The sequence below is a fragment of the Bos mutus genome, chromosome 16 (genome assembly GCF_027580195.1).
Source record: "Bos mutus isolate GX-2022 chromosome 16, NWIPB_WYAK_1.1, whole genome shotgun sequence".
NCBI classification, from domain to species: Eukaryota; Metazoa; Chordata; class Mammalia; order Artiodactyla; family Bovidae; genus Bos; species Bos mutus.
Genome location: NC_091632.1, coordinates 52,139,074 through 52,160,255, shown reverse-complemented (window position 1 = coordinate 52,160,255; position 21,182 = coordinate 52,139,074). Strand labels below are relative to the sequence as shown.

General features: G+C 36.1%; 1 protein-coding gene across 12 annotated transcripts in view; it reads left to right on the top strand.

Annotated features, from left to right (window-relative positions):
- CEP170 (centrosomal protein 170) overlaps positions 1–21,182 on the top strand; it is a 131,485-nt gene that overhangs the window by 66,600 nt on the left and 43,703 nt on the right. For 7 of the 12 annotated variants that reach the window (XM_070385335.1, XM_070385334.1, XM_070385336.1 and 4 more), the window contains exons 7-9: positions 300–434; positions 9,516–9,992; positions 14,386–15,029. In XM_070385335.1, coding sequence (XP_070241436.1) covers positions 300–434; positions 9,516–9,992; positions 14,386–15,029 — 1,256 coding nt within the window. The remainder of the gene's footprint in view (positions 1–299; positions 435–9,515; positions 9,993–14,385; positions 15,030–21,182) is intronic. The other 5 variants (XM_070385342.1, XM_070385339.1, XM_070385340.1 and 2 more) reach the window with 2 other exon arrangements.

Genomic DNA, 21,182 nt, shown 5'->3' with positions numbered 1-21,182 from the left:
CAGGCAGGAATACTGGAGTCGGTTGCCAGTTCCTTTTCCAGGGGATCGAACCCAGGTCTTCCGCATTGCAGGCAGATTCTCTACCATTTGAGCCACCAAGGGAGCAGGCTAACTATAAGTTATGCTATGCTTGAATTTTCAACTGCGGAGAATGTGAAGGCTCCTAAACTCTGCATTGTTCAGGGGTCACCTGTACTTTGTTTTTCATTAAATCAACTGGGCGATTCTAGCATTCTCCAAAAGCATGTTTGTTTGTTTGTTTTCCTGTTTTCATGTGCTTTTTCCCCACTTCTTTACAGATACTTCTGCCATGCCCCGTGGTACTCCATTATATGGGCAGCCTTCATGGTGGGGGGATGATGAGGCGGATGAACAAAGACCTTTCAAGTCAAATGGCAAACCTGAAGAGAAAAATCACGAAACTGGAACATCAGGTAAAAAAATCTCAGACTATGACATTAAATGGTTTTAAGGACAAACTTACTATCAAAGCAAGAATCTATTCTTAAAAGTGTATCTCCTATTATTTAAATGATATAGTTTAATAATATGGTTGGGCATTTTGAAATAATTATTAAAATGTTCTAACTAGACCAAAATAGTAAATGCAGACTAACTTTGTGTGTTTTCACTAGATTGACAAGCATATAATCGTATTTTTAAATGAAAAATTTTTATTATGTTCAAAATGTATGAGGTTAAAGCTTCTTTAAAATCTCGGTGTGCCTGATTTCGAGGGGTATGATAGCAACAAGATTAGCTGTTAAGCAGCCAGAATGAAGAAATAATTCTGAATCACATTCTCAGGTTAATAGTCAAGGAACATATTCTTTTGTTGCTGGAGAAATTTAGGAATGAACTAAGTCAAAAGCCAGAAAATCAAGATTTCCAGGAAATAAATGGAGGTATCAGTTGCCTGTTACATAAGGACTTGGCATGGACATCAACACTGGTGGATGGAGCAGCCGGTTTCCTTGATAATGGCAGATAAGGATCAGAACTGGAGGAATTAAATACAGGCACCAGGGAGCAGTATGTAAAGCCAACTGTGACTCTGAGTCAAGGATAGATTTCATCAGCACTCTTGTCAACTTTCTGCCTTTCACCATAATTCTACAAGATAAATAAGACATTTTTCTTAGCTGGAGAATAAGAACACTGGTTCTTATTCATAAATATACTCTAATTTTACCAGGATACAGGTCTAAGAAAGCTGGCCTTATCAACTTGCTCTTAAAGTGCCCCAAACTAAAGTTGTCAACTTTGCAAATAAAGTCCCATCTCAGTTTTCTTATTTCTGTGGCCTACACAACTCTTTCTTCATGTTCAAGCTCAGAAGCTTAATATTATTTAGCATACCCTCAGATGCAAATGACAGAAATGCCACCTGATAACGAAACAGGACGGAAATGTACCCGCTTAAATAATGAACCTCTTTAGAATTGGTTAATGCAGCATCTCAGTGGCATCATCTGCTAGTGTTTTCTCTCGGACTCTCAGCCCTTCTGTTCAGTGGCTGCATACTAAGGAAGTTTACCTAATACTCTTAGGCTGTTTGCCAGTAGCAGTTGGGGTGCATGCTACTTTGATCACATCCAGTCGAAAATAGCAAAGGTTGCTTCTAAAAGACCCCCTGGGAACTTTCCCCAAAGTTTTTAACACATCTGTCATTTCATTGATCTTTCATGGGTTCAGGAGTAGATCACGTGCTTATTTCTGAACCAATCCCTGGCAAGGGTTATGAGATTATCCTTAAGCCAGTCTTACCCATCTTGAAGCTGAATGTGGGGTTAATTTTCCCTCAAGGCACATGTGTTGTATCAGGGACGAGCAGATACCTGGGAATGTTGGAGTTCTTTTTGGAGGAAGAAATAGGAAATGGATTTTGGAAGACAGTCAAGAATGTCTACTTTATTTGAAATTTTTGTGTCTTCCCTTCCTTTCACTTCATCTGTTATATTGCCTACTTCTCTTGTGCTTTTTTCCCCTTTGAATCATAACTGAACTATTTCCAGTTTCAACCTTTCTGCAGTTCAGTTTGTGCAGTAAATCTAAGCTGTCCTTTATTTCCTTGGCTTAACAAAGACTTTATGTGAAGATTTTATATTTTCACATAGATTTTATGTCAAAATTTCCAACTGTATCCCACTTTCCTTAGCCTTGTATCCCACTACAGTTATTTAGTGCTCTCCCAGTGCATTCCCACAAAATTAGACTAATTTCTGCCTTCTCTTCTCCCACAGGAGTATATACACGTAAATCCAGTAGTATAAAATTCTAAAGGATATGTCTGTGTATGTGTTTCGTAACACTTTTATTTAGTATTTTGTGTGTATTCCTTATCTTAACTGCACATTTCTTACTCCAGGGATCACATGTTATATTATCATGTGTACTAGAGCAACCTAGGAGAGAGAGAGGGAGGGAGAAAAGGAGGAAGGGAGAGAGAGAAGAGTGAGGGAAAATAATGTACTAATTATTAGGGAGTTAAATGAAACACAGCATAATTTAATGTTCCCAGATTCTGAAAATAATTGTGATAGTGAGTTTATCTAGCCGTTAAAGATCCTTCTACCCAAAACAACTTCTGAAATCTGAAATAAATATCTTGTGGAACACAGTGAAGTATAATTGTAATTTTTGTACTGGAGACAGAAGTATGATTTATTAACAATAGATAATACTTCAGTGTTGCTTACTTTATCCAGACACTCTGAGTGCCCTGTGTATATTTAATCATTTAATCCTCATAGCTGTACCTGAAAGTAGTTACTATTATCATGCCCATTTTATAAATAAGTAAGTGGCAGCACAGTGATGTGAGTTTATTCACAAGGTCACTCAGCTAGCAAAAAGTGTAGCTGGGATTCTAAGCCAGGTGACCTGACTTATAGAGTCCATGCTATTAACAACAGTTAACTTTTCAGCAGTCATTACACACCCACCCACACACATTCAAAATCATTCCAAAAGAATATACTTTGTAGAGTATAAAGACTAAAACAAACACCCCAAAAACAAACTGACATAAAAATCAATCCCTCATGCCTCAGCATAATAAAATGAATTTCAAGCTGTGAAGTGTCCAGTAGTAATTTCATCTATGTGAATGAAACTAAATTCTTAAATGATTATCAGCTTGTGTGGCCTATCTCATTGAGTATCTTTTCTGCCAGATGACAAAAGCTGCTTCATAATCATGGGATTATTTTTTGAGTTAGAAGGAATTTAGTGATTTACATCTTTTGTTAAGAAGCTTAAAGCACTCTGTCAGATTCAGCTGATTAAAAGCTTTAATGAGGGTCTCATTTACTTTCATATATTAGCATCAGGATGTGATTGTTATGGTAAAGCGTCTATCTACAATGCGGGAGACCCAGGTTCGATCCCTGGGTTGGGAAGATCCCCTGGAGAAGGAAATGGCAATCCACTCCAGGATTGCTGCTGCTAAGTCACGTCAGTCGTGTCCAACTCTGTGCGACCCCATAGACGGCAGCCCACTAGGCTCCCCCATCCCTGGGATTCTCCAGGCAAGAATACTGGAGTGGGTTGCCATTTCCTTCTCCAATGCATGAAAGTGAAAAGTGAAAGTGAAGTCCCTCAGTCATGTCCAATTCTTCGCGACCCCATGGACTGCAGCCTACCAGGCTCCTCCGCCCATGGGATTTTCCAGGCAAGAGTACTGGAGTGGGGTGCCATCACCTTCTCCGACTATTGCCTGGAAAATCCCATGGACAGAGGAGCCTGGTAGGCTACAGCCCATGGGGTCGCAAAGAGTCAGACACGACTGAGAGACTTCACTTTCACTACTATAGGATGAGGGAAATAGTTTACAAGTCTGATAAAATTTATGATGCCAGCACGTGTTGTAAAGTTTGAAAATTAAATGCTATTTTATTTGGTCATTGTGAAATTAAAATTTTTTTTTTTTAGTGTTTAAAATTGTGAAATATAAATGATTAGTTTATTTGTGCTCTAAGCATGCTTTTTTGGTAAAAACAGAAAGTGATTTGCTTTTTCATTACCAGTTTTTAGAATGTAGAATCTTAGTTGTCCTTTAGTTGCTAAGTCGCTTCCAACTCTTTGTGACCCCATGGACTGCAGACTCCCCTGTCCTTCATTGTCTCCCAGAGTTTGCTCAAACTCATGTCCACTGAGTCAATGATGCCATCCAACCATCTCATCCTCTGTCACCCGCTTCTCCTCCTGCCCTCAATCTTTCCCAGCATTAGGGTCTTTCTTTTCCAGTGAGTTCACTCTTTGCATCAGGTGGCCAAAGTATTGGAGTTTCAGCTTCAACATCAGTCCTTCCATTGAATATCAAGGTTGATTTTCTTTAAAATTGCATGGTTTGATCTCCTTACTGTCCAGGGGACTCTCAAGAGTCTTCTCTAGCACCCAAAAATCTTAGTACTTATTTTAAAAGGTGAGCATTCCAGAAAGGATACTAGAGTATCTACTCCCTAGTAACTTATGTCCCTTTCTGTGGGTCCATGTGTATCCAGAATCTCCTACCTATTTACCTTAAATTCCCCAAAATCCTGGAAGCAAATATTAGAGCAGTCAAGTTCTCCTGAAGTAGTGTGAATATTTTGAGTCCTATTAAAGGAGAACTTGTCCTCGATTTAGTTCAGATGTGTTCTCTGACCTGCTAACATGGTTTAAACATTTTTTAAGTTATAATTAATGGCCTTAAAGTGTTGCATTTTGAAAAGGTTGCATATAACTGTGAAGAGTAGATTTTTGGCTCTTTTACACTGATTTTTTAATCTAATTGAACTAAATTTTAAGACTTTTGAGTTGTAATTCCTTTTTGATAAAAGGAGTTTCCCAATCTTTGTAATTTGAAGTACTTGAACGTACTAGGTTGGATGGATATCTTAAGTAGAATTTGCCTTCATAATTACAGTCTTTGTAAGCATCTTGAAATAGCTTAATATTTCATGTAATTTAGAAGGCAATGGCACCCCACTCCAGTGCTCTCGCCTGGAAAATCCCATGGACGGAGGAGCCTGGTGGGCTCCAGTCCATGGGTCGCTAAGAGTCGGACACGACTGAGCGACTTCACTTTCACTTTTCACTTTCATGCATTGGAGAAGGAAATGGCAAGCCACTCCAGTGTTCTTGCCTGGAGAACCCCAGGGACTGCGGAGCCTGATGGTCTGCCATCATGGGGTCGCATAGAGTTGGACACGACTGAAGTGACTTAGCAGCTTAGCAGCAGTACAGAAGAAGGAAGGGAACATTTTTTTCTAGATTATGTATATCATGAGATTCCCTGGAAAGTGACACAATCATAAAATGCCTTAAGAACTTAAGGATATTGCTCTTCTGGTTTAGATAACCATAATTGATTCTAGCATGATGATTTATTAAATACTCTTGGTTGAGATTAATAATTAAGTATTAGTATGAATGAAAATTATTCTAATAATATTTTATTCATACCAATGTTTTATTATTAATCTCATTAAGAGTATTGAGGGCTTCCCTGGACAGGGAGGCCTGGCGTGCTGCGATTCATGGGGTCACAAAGAGTTGGACACGACTGAGCGACTGAACTGAACTTGTAGCTAAAATGGTAAAGAACCTGCCAGCAATGCAGGAGCCCCAGGTTCAATCCCTGGGTCGGGAGGGTCCCTTGGAGAAGGGAATGGCTACCCACTCCAGACACTTCTTGTCTGGAGAATTCCATGGTCAGAGGAGCCTGGAGGGCTACAGTCCTTGGGGGTCGCAAAGAGTCGCACATGACTGAGTTTACTTTAGTATAAATAAAACAGGTTTTGAAGAGAAATTCATGTTAAATTCGTAAATTTCAGAATGATTTTTACCAGTACTAAGAAAGGAAAGCTCTTGTATTTTTCTATATTAATTTAGAAGACCCTTAATAATTTCTCTAGTGGTCCTACAATCCCAAGTATAGTAGGCCAACACTTAATCTGGTTTTATCATCTTTAGCAAAATGATTTCCTCTACTAATGAATTTTCCAAATGACCAAACTTCACTTTTACAACTGCAATTTTGTTTTTTAAGTTTAACCGTTCCCTTAATTTCTATTTAGCCATGTCATTTCCTTAAGCAAAGAAGGCTAAATATTATTAAAATGTTTACTTTATGACTCAGAAGCCTCATTATGAATATCAATAATTGAACTATATGTTACAGTAATGTCCTTGGGAGACTTGATGTAAGATTGTTTGCCCATATACTGAATGGTTCTGAACTGCTGTGTTTTTGAGCCACATGTCTGCTCTTTATTGTTTTTTGACTTATCTCGTTTTCTTAGTGCAGTATATCTGACCTTAATCCTTGCTTTTACATACCCTCCAGATTTGTCACATGTAAGCTGAATAAATAGTCAAAAAAAAAAGGTTCTCAGTGAGGGATGAGGACATGGGTATTGCCATATCTGTCTTGGGTTTTTAGTTAGATGTTTGGTTTTAGTTTCTTGTTTCCCTAGTTAGCTGTGTTGGAGAGTTGGGGGAGAAAAAGTGAGAGAAACATTTATTTGTGTGCCTACTTTGTGCCAGACTTTTTCTGGGTGACTTATGCTATCTCAGTTAATACATACCTCACTGACTCGTCACAACAATCTTATGGGTGGGTATTATTTTCTCATTTTACAATGAGAAAAATGAGAATTAAGAACTGATAGAGGTGGGACTTACCTGATTTCAAATCTTCTTCCTGCTTTCTGCTAAACCAGGCTGTTTGACTATAATCATCAGATCATAAATGCTGTCTTTCTACTCTGTTGTGCTGTTGACATTGTTAGATAACTGATTACTGGATAAATTGGGTGTTAGCCTATAGAGGTCTCAGATTCTAACCTTTGGAGGAAAGTCAGTTTTGAAGTAGGAATAACTTAGAAAATAATAACCTTAAAAATAGTTACATGCAGTTGGTGACCTCTGCTTTTTAATGTGTTACAAAGTGAAAGCATGTTAAAAGTATGTCAGAAATAACTGTGGAGTTTTTCTTCTCAAGGGAGGAAAATTGAGAACATACTCATTTGAATCATTAGTGACAAGTAGATGGTAAATGCTATCCCCCTGGGCCAGCTTGTTGCAGTCACTGCTTTATAGTTTAGTCACATCGTTTATTTGAGCATTCAGGTAGTGGGGGTAGGAGACTGCTGCATTCTGTCCTCAGTGTTACTCTGTTCCTATAAGGATGCGGAAAACAAAATGAGCGAATGCGGTCAGGTAGATAGGAAGGATAGTTCTACATGAAATTGGTCAGGAACAGTACATTATTAAATTAGTAAATAAATCAGTGTATGAAAAAATAAAAACATCAGTGATTTTATCAATATATAGAGAGCAGTCAATGCATTTTACTCTCGTGGTAATTTTAAGTGACAGGCCTCCAACGTAAACATTCAAGGGGACATTTTAATATTAAGGAAAAAATAAATGAGCTCTTTAATAAAGACGTTTTTGGAACATTACTTAGGTTATTAAGAATCTTGCATATCCTTTTCTTCTAAGTAGTGTGTAGAATTACTGCTTTGATAGTATAGAGTTTTTCTGATACACTTTTTTTTCAGTGGTGAGGAAACACTAAGTAGATTTGACAAGGATAATTTTTCTGTTAAAAATTGTTTTGTTATATATTCTGTTTACTGTCTGTGTAATATTTTTCTCTTCTCTTTTTTTTTTTTTTCGAAAGTGGAACTTGAAGTCTTTAATGATCTGTGCCCTCCTCCAGGGAATCTTCACAACCCAGGGATCGAACCCAGGTCTCCCACATTGCAGGTGGACTCTTTACCATCTGAGCCACCAGGAAAGCCCCAAATACTGGAGTGGGTAGTCTATCCCTTCTCCAGGGGATCTTCCCGACCCAGGAATCAAACCAGGTTCGCCTGCAATGCAGGTGAATTCTTTGCCGTCCTCGTTGGTTGTATTTTACACTGGAGATAATTCTTAATTTGGAACTTCCCAGGTGGTGCTCGTGGTAAAGAACCCGCCTGCCAATGCAGGAAACATAAGAGACGTGAGTGATTCCTGTGTCGGGAAGATCCCCTAGAGAAGGGAATGGCAACCCTCTCCAGTATTCTTGCCTGGAGAGTCCCGTGGGGGGGAGCCTGGTGGGCTGCAGTTCTTGGATCGCAAAAAGTCGGACATGACTGAAGCGACTTGGCACACGCGCAGTACCTTGTGCCGCACACTGGACTGTAGAGATGTTGCTGTCCCATTCTTGTGTAACCTAAAAGCAAACAGTTTTATGACTTTCATATTCAGAGTGTTGCTAAGAAACTGATTATAGCACCTGAAGAATTCCATCGGTATTTAATACTTGGAAAAATGTTTCAAGAGACCAAATACTTCACTTAATTAGAAAAGTATTATAAACAACCTTGTCCCTCATATATTCTTTCCTAATAAATTATCTGTAAATGATTTTTCTATCAATGTGTTTTTAAAAGGAATGCTCTTTTGAGCTTTAGGGAAAGTTTTTATTTGAATTCACTCTTTACCGTCTTTATAATAGTTCTTTTGCTTCCTGAAAATCAAAGCAGTTTAATCTTAATTTTTTTTTGCATTTATAATATCTGATAACAGATTTAAGACATTTCGGTTATCATTTTCATTTTTATGCCTTCACATATTTTATATAGAGATGCATTTATTTTCATACCTTCTTATTTGTCTCTGAGGCACAGAGGAATAGTGTTCCAGAATTACTTGCTTATGCCAACTCTTGTTGGTGATCTGAGATTTATAATTCAGCTTTCCTCTAAGGATTTTTGACAGTTGAGCACATTCTGCTGTATAGAAATGTACATGAATTTTCTTTTGGAATTAATTGGCTGGCAACTGAATTTTCTATTTTTAACTTTCTTGTTTCACAATGCTGCTTGGATTGCATTTTACAAGCAAACCACATGTCTTTACTCATTCTTTTCTTTATAAAATGTTATCTGTCTTCTTGTAAGGATCACACATTATAATATTATTTTTGTGATTCTGAAAGTAATATCTCTGAATTGTGATGGTGAAGAATGGTAAGTAAAATCATCCTGTCCAGAATGTTGCTTATGTATTAACCTCATGTTTCCTTCTTCATTTGAACACTCGTTCTCCTTTAGAAATTTACTTGTTTTTGCAATATTTCATCCTCCTTACTTGATAAGGAAACTCATATATTTTTCTCTCTCTAGATATGTACATTGAACATGCATCTCCATCTACATTTGATTTCATTTCTTTTGTACTTTTGATGATTTCTGGATCCACATTGGAAACAATATAGACCTAGCCATGCAAAATCCCATCTCTTAACTGCTTTGCTATCCTTTGCACTGCTGCTTATCTTGCATCCCCTATTGGTAACAGGAATGCCATGTTTATAATAAAAATTATTTCTCTCTTATGACTTTTGTCATTCTTTTTCATCTAAGCAGCGATCTGCCTTCTGATTCCCATGGAGTAATGGAAGTGGCCATTACTATACTCCTTCAAGTTCTAGAAGCTCCCAAATATTTTGAATTTTCTCTTATTTTTCTTATTAGGGTGCAGCATAGATGCCAAGCAAGTTGAAGAACAATCTGCAGCTGCAAGTGAAGAAGTACTTTTTCCTTTCTGTAGGGAACCAAGTTATTTTGAAATCCCTACAAAAGAATTTCAGCAACCATCACAAATAACAGAGAGCACTATTCATGAAATCCCAACAAAAGACACACCAAGTTCTCATACAACAGGTGCAGGGCATGCTTCATTTACCATTGAATTTGATGACAGTACCCCAGGGAAAGTAACTATTAGAGATCATGTGACAAAATTTACTTCTGATCAGCGCCACAAGTCAAAGAAGTCTTCTCCTGGAACTCAAGACCTGCCGGGGATTCAAACTGGAATGATGGCACCCGAAAACAAAGTAGCTGACTGGCTAGCACAGAACAACCCTCCTCAGATGGTATGGGAAAGAACAGAAGAGGATTCCAAAAGTATTAAAAGTGATGTTCCAGTTTACTTGAAAAGGTTGAAAGGTAACTTTTCAGAACTTCCTTTCTTATGGTTAACTTCAGTCTTCACAGTTACCAAACTATGATTAGAAAAATAATTATATGATATATAATTATTTTTATATCATATAAGCAGATAAGAAGCATATCATATAAGCATATAAGAAGCAGATATAAAGCTCCTGCTTCTGCTTTTTTGAAGGTTTATATTTGATCTTAAAGTTCAAAAGCCAGCCATTCTGCCCATATCCAACTTACTCATTCAGAGCAGTCTGCCTTCATTTTCTTGCCAAAACCAAATTGGTTTTGTAAATTTATATGTATGCCATAGAGACTTCCCTCGTGGCTCAGACGGTAAAGCGTCTGCCTATAATGCAGGAGAGCCAGGTTCGATCCCTGGGTCAGGAAGAACCCCTGGAGAAGGAAATGACAACCCACTCCAGTACTCTTGCCTGGAAAATATATGCCATTAAATATCCTTTTCCTGTGGAAATATTCATTCATTTCACCAGTGGAATTCCTTAGAAGACAGTTCTCATAATTTTCCTGATTTAAGGAAAATATATGTTTAATTCTATTCTCTACTGTGTGCTTCCTGTAAAATGTCAACATGTAGATTTTAAACGTTTTAAGTTACTGAATTATGGGCTTAGAGTTCTACTCTGGCAATATAGTCACATTGTTGGTGGAGTGTTTCAGACTGTTCTCAAGATACTCTAATCATGAAACAAATAGATATACTAGGACTTAATTGAATTAAGAATTCACTAGTGAAAATTGCAGTTAAAGGTTTATTTTTGAAATAATTATTAAATGTTTTATTAAAAGTACTTGACAAAAAATATTTTATTAAAATACATCAGAGTATCAACTAATCATTTTTCCCCCGTTAGTTTTGCTAGTTAAATTTTAATTTAGAATTTGCTAAATACAGATTTATGTTACTATATCTTGATTTTATTTAACAAGCTTACTATAAGGGAAATGATTACATGTTAATCTGATCATTCTGTTACCATACAAAAAGTAAAAGAGCTTTAAAAGAATACTTGTTGAGCTGAGATTGTATATTACTTACCTTATATCTCTAGCCCTTTCCTGGGATTTGAGTATGTGATAGTTACTCAGTAATTTGAATAATCAATGAATGACTTCATTATCATTGACAAAACTGACCCTGGTTTAACCTGTACTTTATGGTTTGGGATTCTCTTCACCTAATGGAAGAAATACCTATTTCCTATTTGCTTCTAAGCCATTTCAAGATTGTGAGATGGTGTGATTACCTAATTCTTTGTCAGGGCCTATTACCATATTTAATTATAATCATAAGCAGTTAACCTGGCATACAAACTTTTGACATGTAATTGTTGTCTTTACTCCTACTAGATAATAACATACATAATTGAGACCTATATGTGTATTGATATGTATATAGGTTAAAGCTTACATATAAAAGCTACCCATTTGTAAATTGATCATTTTTTATGGATTGGATAAAATAAGACTGATATCCTAGTATAATGTAAAAAGTAGTATAAACTTTGAAAATTTAGAAATAACATGTTCTTTAGACCATCCTTAATAAATCTACACAAATGAGCTAAGAGATAAACCACCACTAAAAAATACCTTTATGGAACTTTCCTGACATTCCAGTGGTTAAGACTCTGCTTCCACTGCAGGAGGCACAGGTTTCACCCCTAGTTAGAGAACTAAGATCCTCCATGCCATGTGGTATGGCCAAAAAAAAAAAAACCTTTACTACACCCTATTATTGTAACTGTAATTTTACTTATAATGACTATTTTCTGTTTTAGCTGTTATTTTGATTCCTGTTAGAGGCATTGATATTCACATTCAGACTGTATTCATATATTATGTTAGATTTTTAAAATCCTTACCAGAAATTATACAAATTATTATTATCCCTCAGAGTTGATTTATAGGTAGATATACATTCTAGTATGTTGTCATTGCATAGAACCCTGCTTTTAAATTTGCCTTCAGGACATTTTACAAACCATCTAAGAAAATGTCTTTGTGAATATGCCTCATTTTTGATCCAAGATTTATCCATTTTATTTTTTCAGATGTATTTACAAATGACATTTTACTTTCCCCCAAAGTTAGAGCTGCCATCATCAGATAAAGATTTTCCACAATTTAAGAGATCAAAAGTATATACCTAGTCTCTAGATAAATATAAGTATAGCAAATAGAAACTATTTTACAATAATTAGATATTCAGCAACTGCTTAGATCAGTCAAAAACTTGAAAGTAGGCAAAACAAAACAACTTTGCTCCTGCAAGAGTGAAATGCACGTGCTTTGGGACAGTGAAGACAATAATGTACACAAAGTCCATACACTTTTACCCATTAGGAGAGTTGAAGCTTCTTTTGGCCACAGCTACTGATTAGTTACAGTCAATCTATCCTAAAAAATACTAGAAGAACTTCAACATATTAATGCATGATTAATGATAGAACAGAAAAAATCTGAACAGTTCCTAATGATGTTTCTGTTAAATAAAAACAAAAATTGCAGTTTTTTCATCTGATCAGATGTGTTATCTTGTATAACACTGGGAAATGAAAAAGAATAATTTTCTACAAAGAAAATGGCTAATCTATAACCTTTTAACCTGTAACTTAAAAGATACTGAAAAGACCTGACACCAGATAAGCACCAAATTTTTATATGTTGTTACAAGAATTATCATATAAGTATGTCGTAACATACGACTGTATGTTATATATGTGTTATAACATATATAATTATGTTATAACATATAACTTGTTACAAGAAATAATACATAACTAACATGGACTCTATGGACATGAGTTTGAGTAAGTTCCAGGAGTTGGTGATGGACAGGGAAGCCTGGCATGTTGCCATCCATGGGGTCACACAGAGTCAGGCACAACTGAGCGACTGAACTGAACAAGAACTAAAGTCTGTAAAGATGGTGTTTTCATATTGTGTATGTGTGTAATATGGGTTATCTGGTCCCATTACACATGAAATATGGGAGTTTAGTTATTTACAGCTCTTACAAACTGGATTCCTTTTCAGTATATCCAGTGCAATATGAAATAGGTTGTACAATGTGCAATTTTCCTGAGTTTTGTATTTGAACTAGTGGTTTGTTTGCTTCTGCATTCCATCTGCCTATCCTTTATCCCTAGATTAATTATCAAGGCAGGAATTCCATTAATTAAACTAAACACTAATTTTTGTTTTTTTTCTTTTCGTATTGCATTTTCACTAGTTGCTAATTTGAAGGAAGATTTTCAGATTTAGTTCTGGAAGTATTGAAATACACCTGGTTGACTAGATTCATTTAAGCTTTCTTCTAAAGAACTATCTTTTAAGCCCTCATTTGTGACTCAGTCTAAAACACCCATAGAACATGCTATAAGAATATAATAATTGTCGTTTGATTATTTCCTCTAGTGTGCTTATTGTTTACATGATAAGAATTCTAAATCAGTGAAAAATCAAGTAGTTTTCATAAAGTTTCACACTTAATCCTTAACAGAGCTATGAAGAGTAACAAAAAGCCTCTGTTAGGAAGCTGATATTTTCAAAATTCAACTGCATTATTCTATCTTGACTCTATATGCTTAATGGAGAAAACATATTTTTGTCTCGTTATATTTAGCAACATGCCATTTGTCTGGTAGGTTTATATAGGATTTCATAGTCTATGCTTTTTCCATGCTAGACCTTTTAGCATGCTTTATTTAACTCGTTGAAGCCACCAGAGTTGAAATGAGCACACATACAAAATCGCAAAAATTACCATAGCTAGAAAGATGTTTGTAAAGAATTGTACAGTAATTGGTGGAAACTGCAAATTTGCATTTTTAAATATTAAAAAAGGAAAGGAATGCTGTACTTTTGAAAGTTTTGAACATCACTGAAATTAACGATTCATCACACTTTTTTATTGCATTTGCATTCTCTTTTCCTGGTGTAACGATAAGCATTTCGGTGGGATCACACTTTTTTCTGTCTTTTCCTTTCTAATGCTAAAGATAAATTTTTGATTGTTTAAATAAGGTATAAGATTTAAAGGCAGGATTAATATTTAATGTTACAAATATAGACTATCACAGATGTTGTAGCACTGCTTATCTTTAAAGGCATTGATGAACCATTATAAAGTTAAAATTTGGAGAAAGAAAAGTAATCCTATTCAAGTGTTTATAAAGGACTCATTGTTGGTTGATGAAATTTGAATGTAAGCATTGCAATTGAGGGAAGTTTGCAGAGCCTGTTACTGAAAAGAACATATGACTTTGGATTGAAAGGGGGGAGGGGCAGAACAAGCAGCACTTTTGTATATGCTTTGATTTTCTACATAGGATTTTTTCCCTTCTCTATTATGCGGTTTCTTTTCTGTGTCCAGGAAACAAACATGATGATGGTACACAAAGCGACTCAGAAAATGCTGGGGCTCACAGGCGCTGTAGCAAGCGTGCAACTCTTGAGGAACACTTAAGGCGCCACCATTCAGAACAGAAAAAACTACAGAAGGCCCAGGCTACTGAAAAGCATCAAGACCAAGCTGTTGTAAGTCAAACTGCTTTTATGATTGCATTCTTTGATGAAGACAATCCCAGAAAAAGAAGGTCATATTCTTTCTCTCAGAGTACGGGAATCTTGTGTCAGGAAACTACTCATTCAGCACCACATACAAAACTTGAAAAAACAAAATCTCCAGCAGCAGATGCCAAAGTGGTTTCTTTGTCTTTACAGACTAGCTCTGCGCACCACAGAGGGGGGCATGGTGTTCCACATGGGAAATTGTTAAAACAGAAATCAGAGGAGCCATCGGTGTCAATTCCCTTCCTACAAACTGCATTATTAAGAAGTTCAGGGAGTCTTGGGCACAGACCAAGCCAGGAGATGGATAAAATGTTAAAAAATCAAGCTACTTCCGCTGCTTCTGAAAAGGATAATGATGATGACCAAAGTGACAAGGGTACTTATACCATTGAGTTAGAGAATCCCAACAGTGAGGAAGTGGAAGCAAGAAAAATGATTGACAAGGTAAATAATTGGTATTAGTTTTCTCGTGCTATATTTAACTGTTGGAAATTATTAGAGGATATAAAATGTTTTCATGTAGTTAGTATATTAAAACTTTAGGATTTTATTAGGGAACTGAAAACCTAACAATAAGACCAAAATACTTTCTGGTTTTGTTCTGCTGTATTCTGAATTTGCTTGAGTTTCATATGTAAAGTTCTGTACATATAAGCTGTTTGGACCTGTTAAAGTTTTAATAATTTAAGATTGACTTTTTAAATGCTACATCTTGACCATGCTCACTTTGCATTTAAAAACTAAAAATCAAAGAAAACCAGATTACTGTTGATTCCATTAATATAAACATGAGCTTCAATTGAAAATAGTTAAAGTTTTCCTGCCTACTAATTTTATTTTGGAAGGAGATGAAAATACATGTTTAATCCATTTTATTCTTTCTCCTTAGTTTCTCCTCTTAATTTCTATTCACTGCTGTCTGTGGTGATAGAAAAGAAATGTATAAAAACAAAATCAGCATGTTTATGATACTCTGAGTTTAACCAAGGGTATACCTAGTTATGATAATAATTTACATTACAGATTTTATTTTTGATGTATTTGATTAAGGTGTATAATGATTGTTGTATGGTTTAAAAAGTAGTTTTGCCCCCAGTAATGAAAGATTGACTTTAGAATCTGCTGTATATTTGATCCCCTGGAAGACAGAAACATAAATTTGGCTAAGCATTAATCTCTTGTTTCAGTTCTTGTTACTTAGCATGTGAGCAGCATTAGCATCACTAGATAGCCTGTTAGAAATACAAAATCTCCAGCCCATCTTAAACATAGTGAAAAGGAATCTGCTTTAAAAGTAGGGCTCATATGCAGATTAACATTTGAGATACACTAGTTCAGATGATGAGCTTAAACAGTGGTCTTTTAGAGAATAGACAGGGTAACCCTTTGGGAAGCAGGAAATTATTGGGACTTATATTTACTTTTAATTTCATAGTTTTTATTTCTGTTTAAGAGTGTGTTCTATGGTATATACAGTCTATTACTACATTGGTATGTGTGTGTATATATATATATATAATTTCTAACATCCATTTATTGAGGGGCAAATGCTCAGAATTGTTCAGTGTTGGGGTATAGAACTCCAGACTTCCGGAAACCCATTAGTTTAGGAAATAGATATTATGATAGTTGTTAATAAGAGAAATAAATTTTTAAAAAAAGAGAAATAAAGTTTTAAAAAATTAACAAACATAAAGTAATATTTCTAATAATAGTAAAGGAAAGCTAAGAACACAGTTGTAGCAATAGAAAATGACTCAGTCATTTCTAATTATTTTCATCACTGGGAATCAATAATGACATTACTTTCAGATTAAAGTTAGTATATTTCTATTTAAGATACTGTCAAGTAGAAAACAAAAGGATAGGTTTTGAAAAAAAGCTAATAAGTTTTAAAATTCAGATTAATTTTATTCTAGTATAGTTTTGTTTGATTTATGTATATTTCACTTATAGTTTATTGATGTTTCTCTATTAAAAGATCTTTCAGTGAGAGATTATATTGTAGTAGTTTAAAAACATGAACACTTATAGGCAGACAGATCTATACTAGCTGTACCAGATATAAGTACACTGAGTGAACACTAGATTGCAGAAAGAATTCAATAAAATATATGAGGCTTATTATTATAATGCTATCTTATGATAAAAGGTCTATGAGGAGTTTCCATGTATGAATCTCTACACTAGGTTTTGATAAATCCTGAAAAGTTCCTCAGCATTGAAAAGGTCAAATCTGAAACTCAAATGGAAGTTAAAGTGCAAGGAAATAGCCTGGCCACAACAACAGAAAGTCAAGAAGGAAGTCCCTGTTGGCAGTTGAGACTCTTGAAAAGTAAACTGCTGGATGAAGAGGACCACAAAACCTGGTGTATACCTGCTGTCCATAATAAGCATCCTTTTTTTCATTTTCAAAAAGAGTCCCAATCTCAGTGACAAAGTATATGGTTACACTATGGATAAAGAAAGCCAAGAATCTAAAGCAGGATTCATTTAAGGGAATAATGTCAGAATGTGACTGAGTAGATAATTCAGTCATTCTTAGTTTGTATAAACCAGAAAACAAAGCTAAGGCCATAATTGTAGGGGAAAACAGGAGTCACTACATTATGTTGTGAATGCCAAAGAAAAAGTGCTGAGATTCTACTGGCTGTGGTTAAAGCTAGAGGTCAGATTCAGGCTAACTAAAGTCAGGCTCTGGGGAAACAAATGTCTGAAGAAAATGAAGTAACCTGTGAGCATGAAGAAAACAAAGACCCAAAATAGTCAGAATCAGGGCGTAAGAAGGACTTTGGGAGGATGGGAGGAGATTCAGACATCATATCAAGTTGCTCGGGAAAGCTTTGTCATCCGTTTTCTCCCTTTTAAAGTTGGGGTGTGTGGGATGGAAGTGGGGACTATCAGCTGTTGTCCCTCGGAATTTAATTGTTATTTGGGCCTGAAAACTTCAGTGTGGTTTCTTTCCTTTTTTACTCCCTCATTTGAGAGCTGGTTTCTTTCATTAATTTTTTTCTCAACCTTTATTCAGCATCTGCCATGTGCCCAGCTTTGTGTTAGGAGAGAGAGAGATTGAAATGGAAAAGACAGAGTTCTTCCCCTCAAGAACTAAGTTATATGGAGGCATGGAAATATACAAGTGAAAACATATGCATTAAAAATAGTATGGTGGATGCTTTTATGAGCAAACTGTTCAAGTAAGGGTACCAATAGCTTCCATGAGGAGATCTCAGGTTAAATATCTTTTCCTCAGAGAAGTCTTTAACTGTCCAATCTAAGGAAACACCCCTCTCCTCCCCTGTACTATCAAATCAGCTTGTTTTGTTTTAATCATAAGCTCTATCAGCATTTGATAGTTTCCTGTTTATTTATTTGCCTCTCTGCTCCCCTATAATACACACACAAACACACACATGTGCAAGAATATAAACCCCATGACTATAGGAACCTAGTGCCTGGCATATAAAATGTCCTCAGTAAATACCGAATTTAATTGCCGACCAAGCTCGTTTTGAAACGTACAGGATTAATCCCATAATAGGCATGGGGTCGCTAAGAGTCGAACACGACTGAGCGACTTCACTTTCACTTTTCACTTTCATGCATTGGAGAAGGAAATGGCAACCCACTCCAGTACTCTTGCCTGGAAAATCCCATGGACGGAGGAGCCTGGTAGGCTGCAGTCCATGGGGTTGCTAAGAGTCGGACACAACTGAGCGACTTCACTTTCACTTTTCACTTTCACGCATTGGAGAAGGAAATGGCAACCCACTCCAGTGTTCTTGCCTGGAGAATCCCAGGACGGGGGAGCCTGGTGGGCTACCGTCTATGGGGTTGCACAGAGTCGGACACGACTTAGCAGCAGGCATGGTCAAGGAGAGTTTTTCAAAAATATGGAGCAATCTTTTCAAAAGCCCAGGAGGGTAGAGGCCTTGTTCAGAGGACCGCAGTTACTTTCAGAGAGATGAGATTGGACTAGACATTGATGGCCTCTCCATATTGTATTAAGGACTTTAATGTTTTTGTTTTAATGCTGAATGCAGTTGTGAATCATTGAACACTTTTAAATCTGGCAATGACATGCAAATCATTGTCATAAGTGTAAAGAATGGATTGAAACTTGGAAAGGCTGGAAGCAGAGAAGGTGATTAAAAAGCTACTGACATGTCCAGTAGTCAGTTAAATATAAATGTCTGGATCTTAGGTAAGAGATCTGGGCTAAAATAACATTTCTGGAATTACAAGAGGGTAGCTGTGAATGCAAAATAAAGATGAGATCACCTGGAAAGAGTGTATAAAAGTGAAAAGAGGCAAAGTATGAAATTCTTAGCAACACCAGTATAGGTGGACAAAGGAATAAGAGTGAATAAAGGAGGATCAAACATAGGACTAAGAGAAAATAAAAAGAACAGTAGCACCTTGGAATCAAAGACAGAATAATAAAAGTGAGTAAGCAGCAGTTTCACATGATACACTGACATTAAATATGCTAAGCACTAGAATGCCTTTTCAGTTTTTCCCCAAAGTACATTGTATTTCTGCATCTAGAGACGATAAGCAGAACATATACTTGCCTTGCAACTCAGGAGAAGTTGCATACTGTTAAAGTAGGATCTCTTTAAAGAGATGATCAAGCTATTATGCCATTATCTTTTTCTGTGTCATTGTACTGTTATGTAATTCAAGGGCACTGAGATATCTCTGCCCCAACCTCCAAGTTACGGGATTACAGCATTTTGGTTTATACTTCTGTGTTGTGTGTTTGTCAGTACATAAAACTTATTGTATGCTCTGTCCCCAAATTTACTTTTTATAATATTAATGCATGTCTGTTATTCATAAAGAACTCTTAAGTTTTACATCTAAGCTTACATGGAGATGTGCTATAATAAGAAAGTGCTGTTAACTGCCTGGATTAAAGGTAATTATCTTCCGCTGCAATGATAGCCTCCCCTAGACCTCCCTCCTTTGACTTCCCTATAATAACCTAGAGAACCCATCATAGTACCAGTTTCTTTTCCCCACTCCTTCGTCCAAAACACTGCTAAGGGAAGAGAAGGATACTGTCAGGGCTACTTCATAGACTTTAAGCTAAATGAGAAAGACGTAGTGAAAACAGAAAGCCAAATATTAAATGAAAAAAAAATACTGGTCTTTGTAGAGGTCTTGAGATTCTTTTGAAAAAAGTATTTTTCTTCTCCACAAATTTCATACCATAGACCAGTTCTACCAGATACTTCTTTCCTGAGTTTTGATTCCCCCAGTGCCTCTTATTAGCATATTCTCTCCCTTCCTGGGGTCTCGTATCTATCAGTGCTTATTCTGTAGGCAACAAGTGGTAGGGAAGAATCCAGAACCAGGAGAACTATACAGGACTGGAAACACAAAATGAGGAACATCGACAGCAGTGAGACATCCCAAAGGAAGTCAGTGCTGAGAACTTGGATCCAGGTATAAGCAATTTGGAATGAAGATATTCCAAACTCTCTGACATTCACAGCAGGATTCTAGATTAGGTTCGAGTCAGAGTCAGGGAACTTGATAAAGCAGAGTCAAAATCTAGGTAAAGAGAGCCTGTTAAAACACAGAGGAGGGAGGTATGTGCAGAGTCCACTCATATACCCAGTCAGGTATCTGGGAACTAAAGGAAAAGAGATCAGATAAGAGCCTTGAGTAGTAGAAGAGGACCTTGATAATAGAGGCTGCATTTGGAATTTGACTTAATATTTTTTTTTCTAATTCCTATCAATCCAGAAATAATCTGAGTTAATATAAGGGCTGAAGCAAAGTGGTTAAGTGGTTCTTAACAGGTAAATTCTGACAGCTTGATTTTTTTTCTTTTATGTTAATCTTCTTTCCTGCTGTCTCTTCACTGAACAATTTAAAAAAAATTTTTGTATCAGGAGAATTCAGTTTTGGTCACTCTGTTGATGCTCCTCTCCCCTTTTTAACACTCCATGTCCTTCTTAGGTACAGGAAACTCTTTACTGCTGTATTAATCCCCAAAGCTTCATAAGGAAACCCTCACATTTTTTTCAGTTAAAAGTTTAAAATTTATTAGGTTTGCCCTGATTTTCCTTTTTCTACTATTGTAAGAGATCTTACTTATTTTCCTGGTTTTTAGGGGCTTTTCACTTACTGTGCCCTAGTCTAATAAGCTCTTCCCTGTGTGGTTTTTTGGTTTAGTTTTGCATGCCTACCTCCTTATAATTTACTTTCAGAGGCTTTCTTTAACCACTCTATCTATAAAATAGCCCCAGCATTACCCTCTTATAATACTACTGTGATTTCTTTATAGAACTTACCTCTAGCTAGTTTATTCTCTCTATCCTTTCTAGAATGATCTCATTTGTATTCATCACGTTTGTATTTCTTGTGCCTAGAACAGTTCCTGGTATGTAGTAGACACTCAGTAATTATCTTTTGAATGGATAAATGAGAAAGAAAAAATATTGACTTGATTTTTATGTTTATCTATTTATATGTGGTTAGCTATGTATTAGCTAATTTATTTCAGTGAATTTATAGATTGATTAAATGCAATGAGGTCTCTACAGACAGATTTTCCTATATTTTATGTACTGAAATTTGTTTATATCT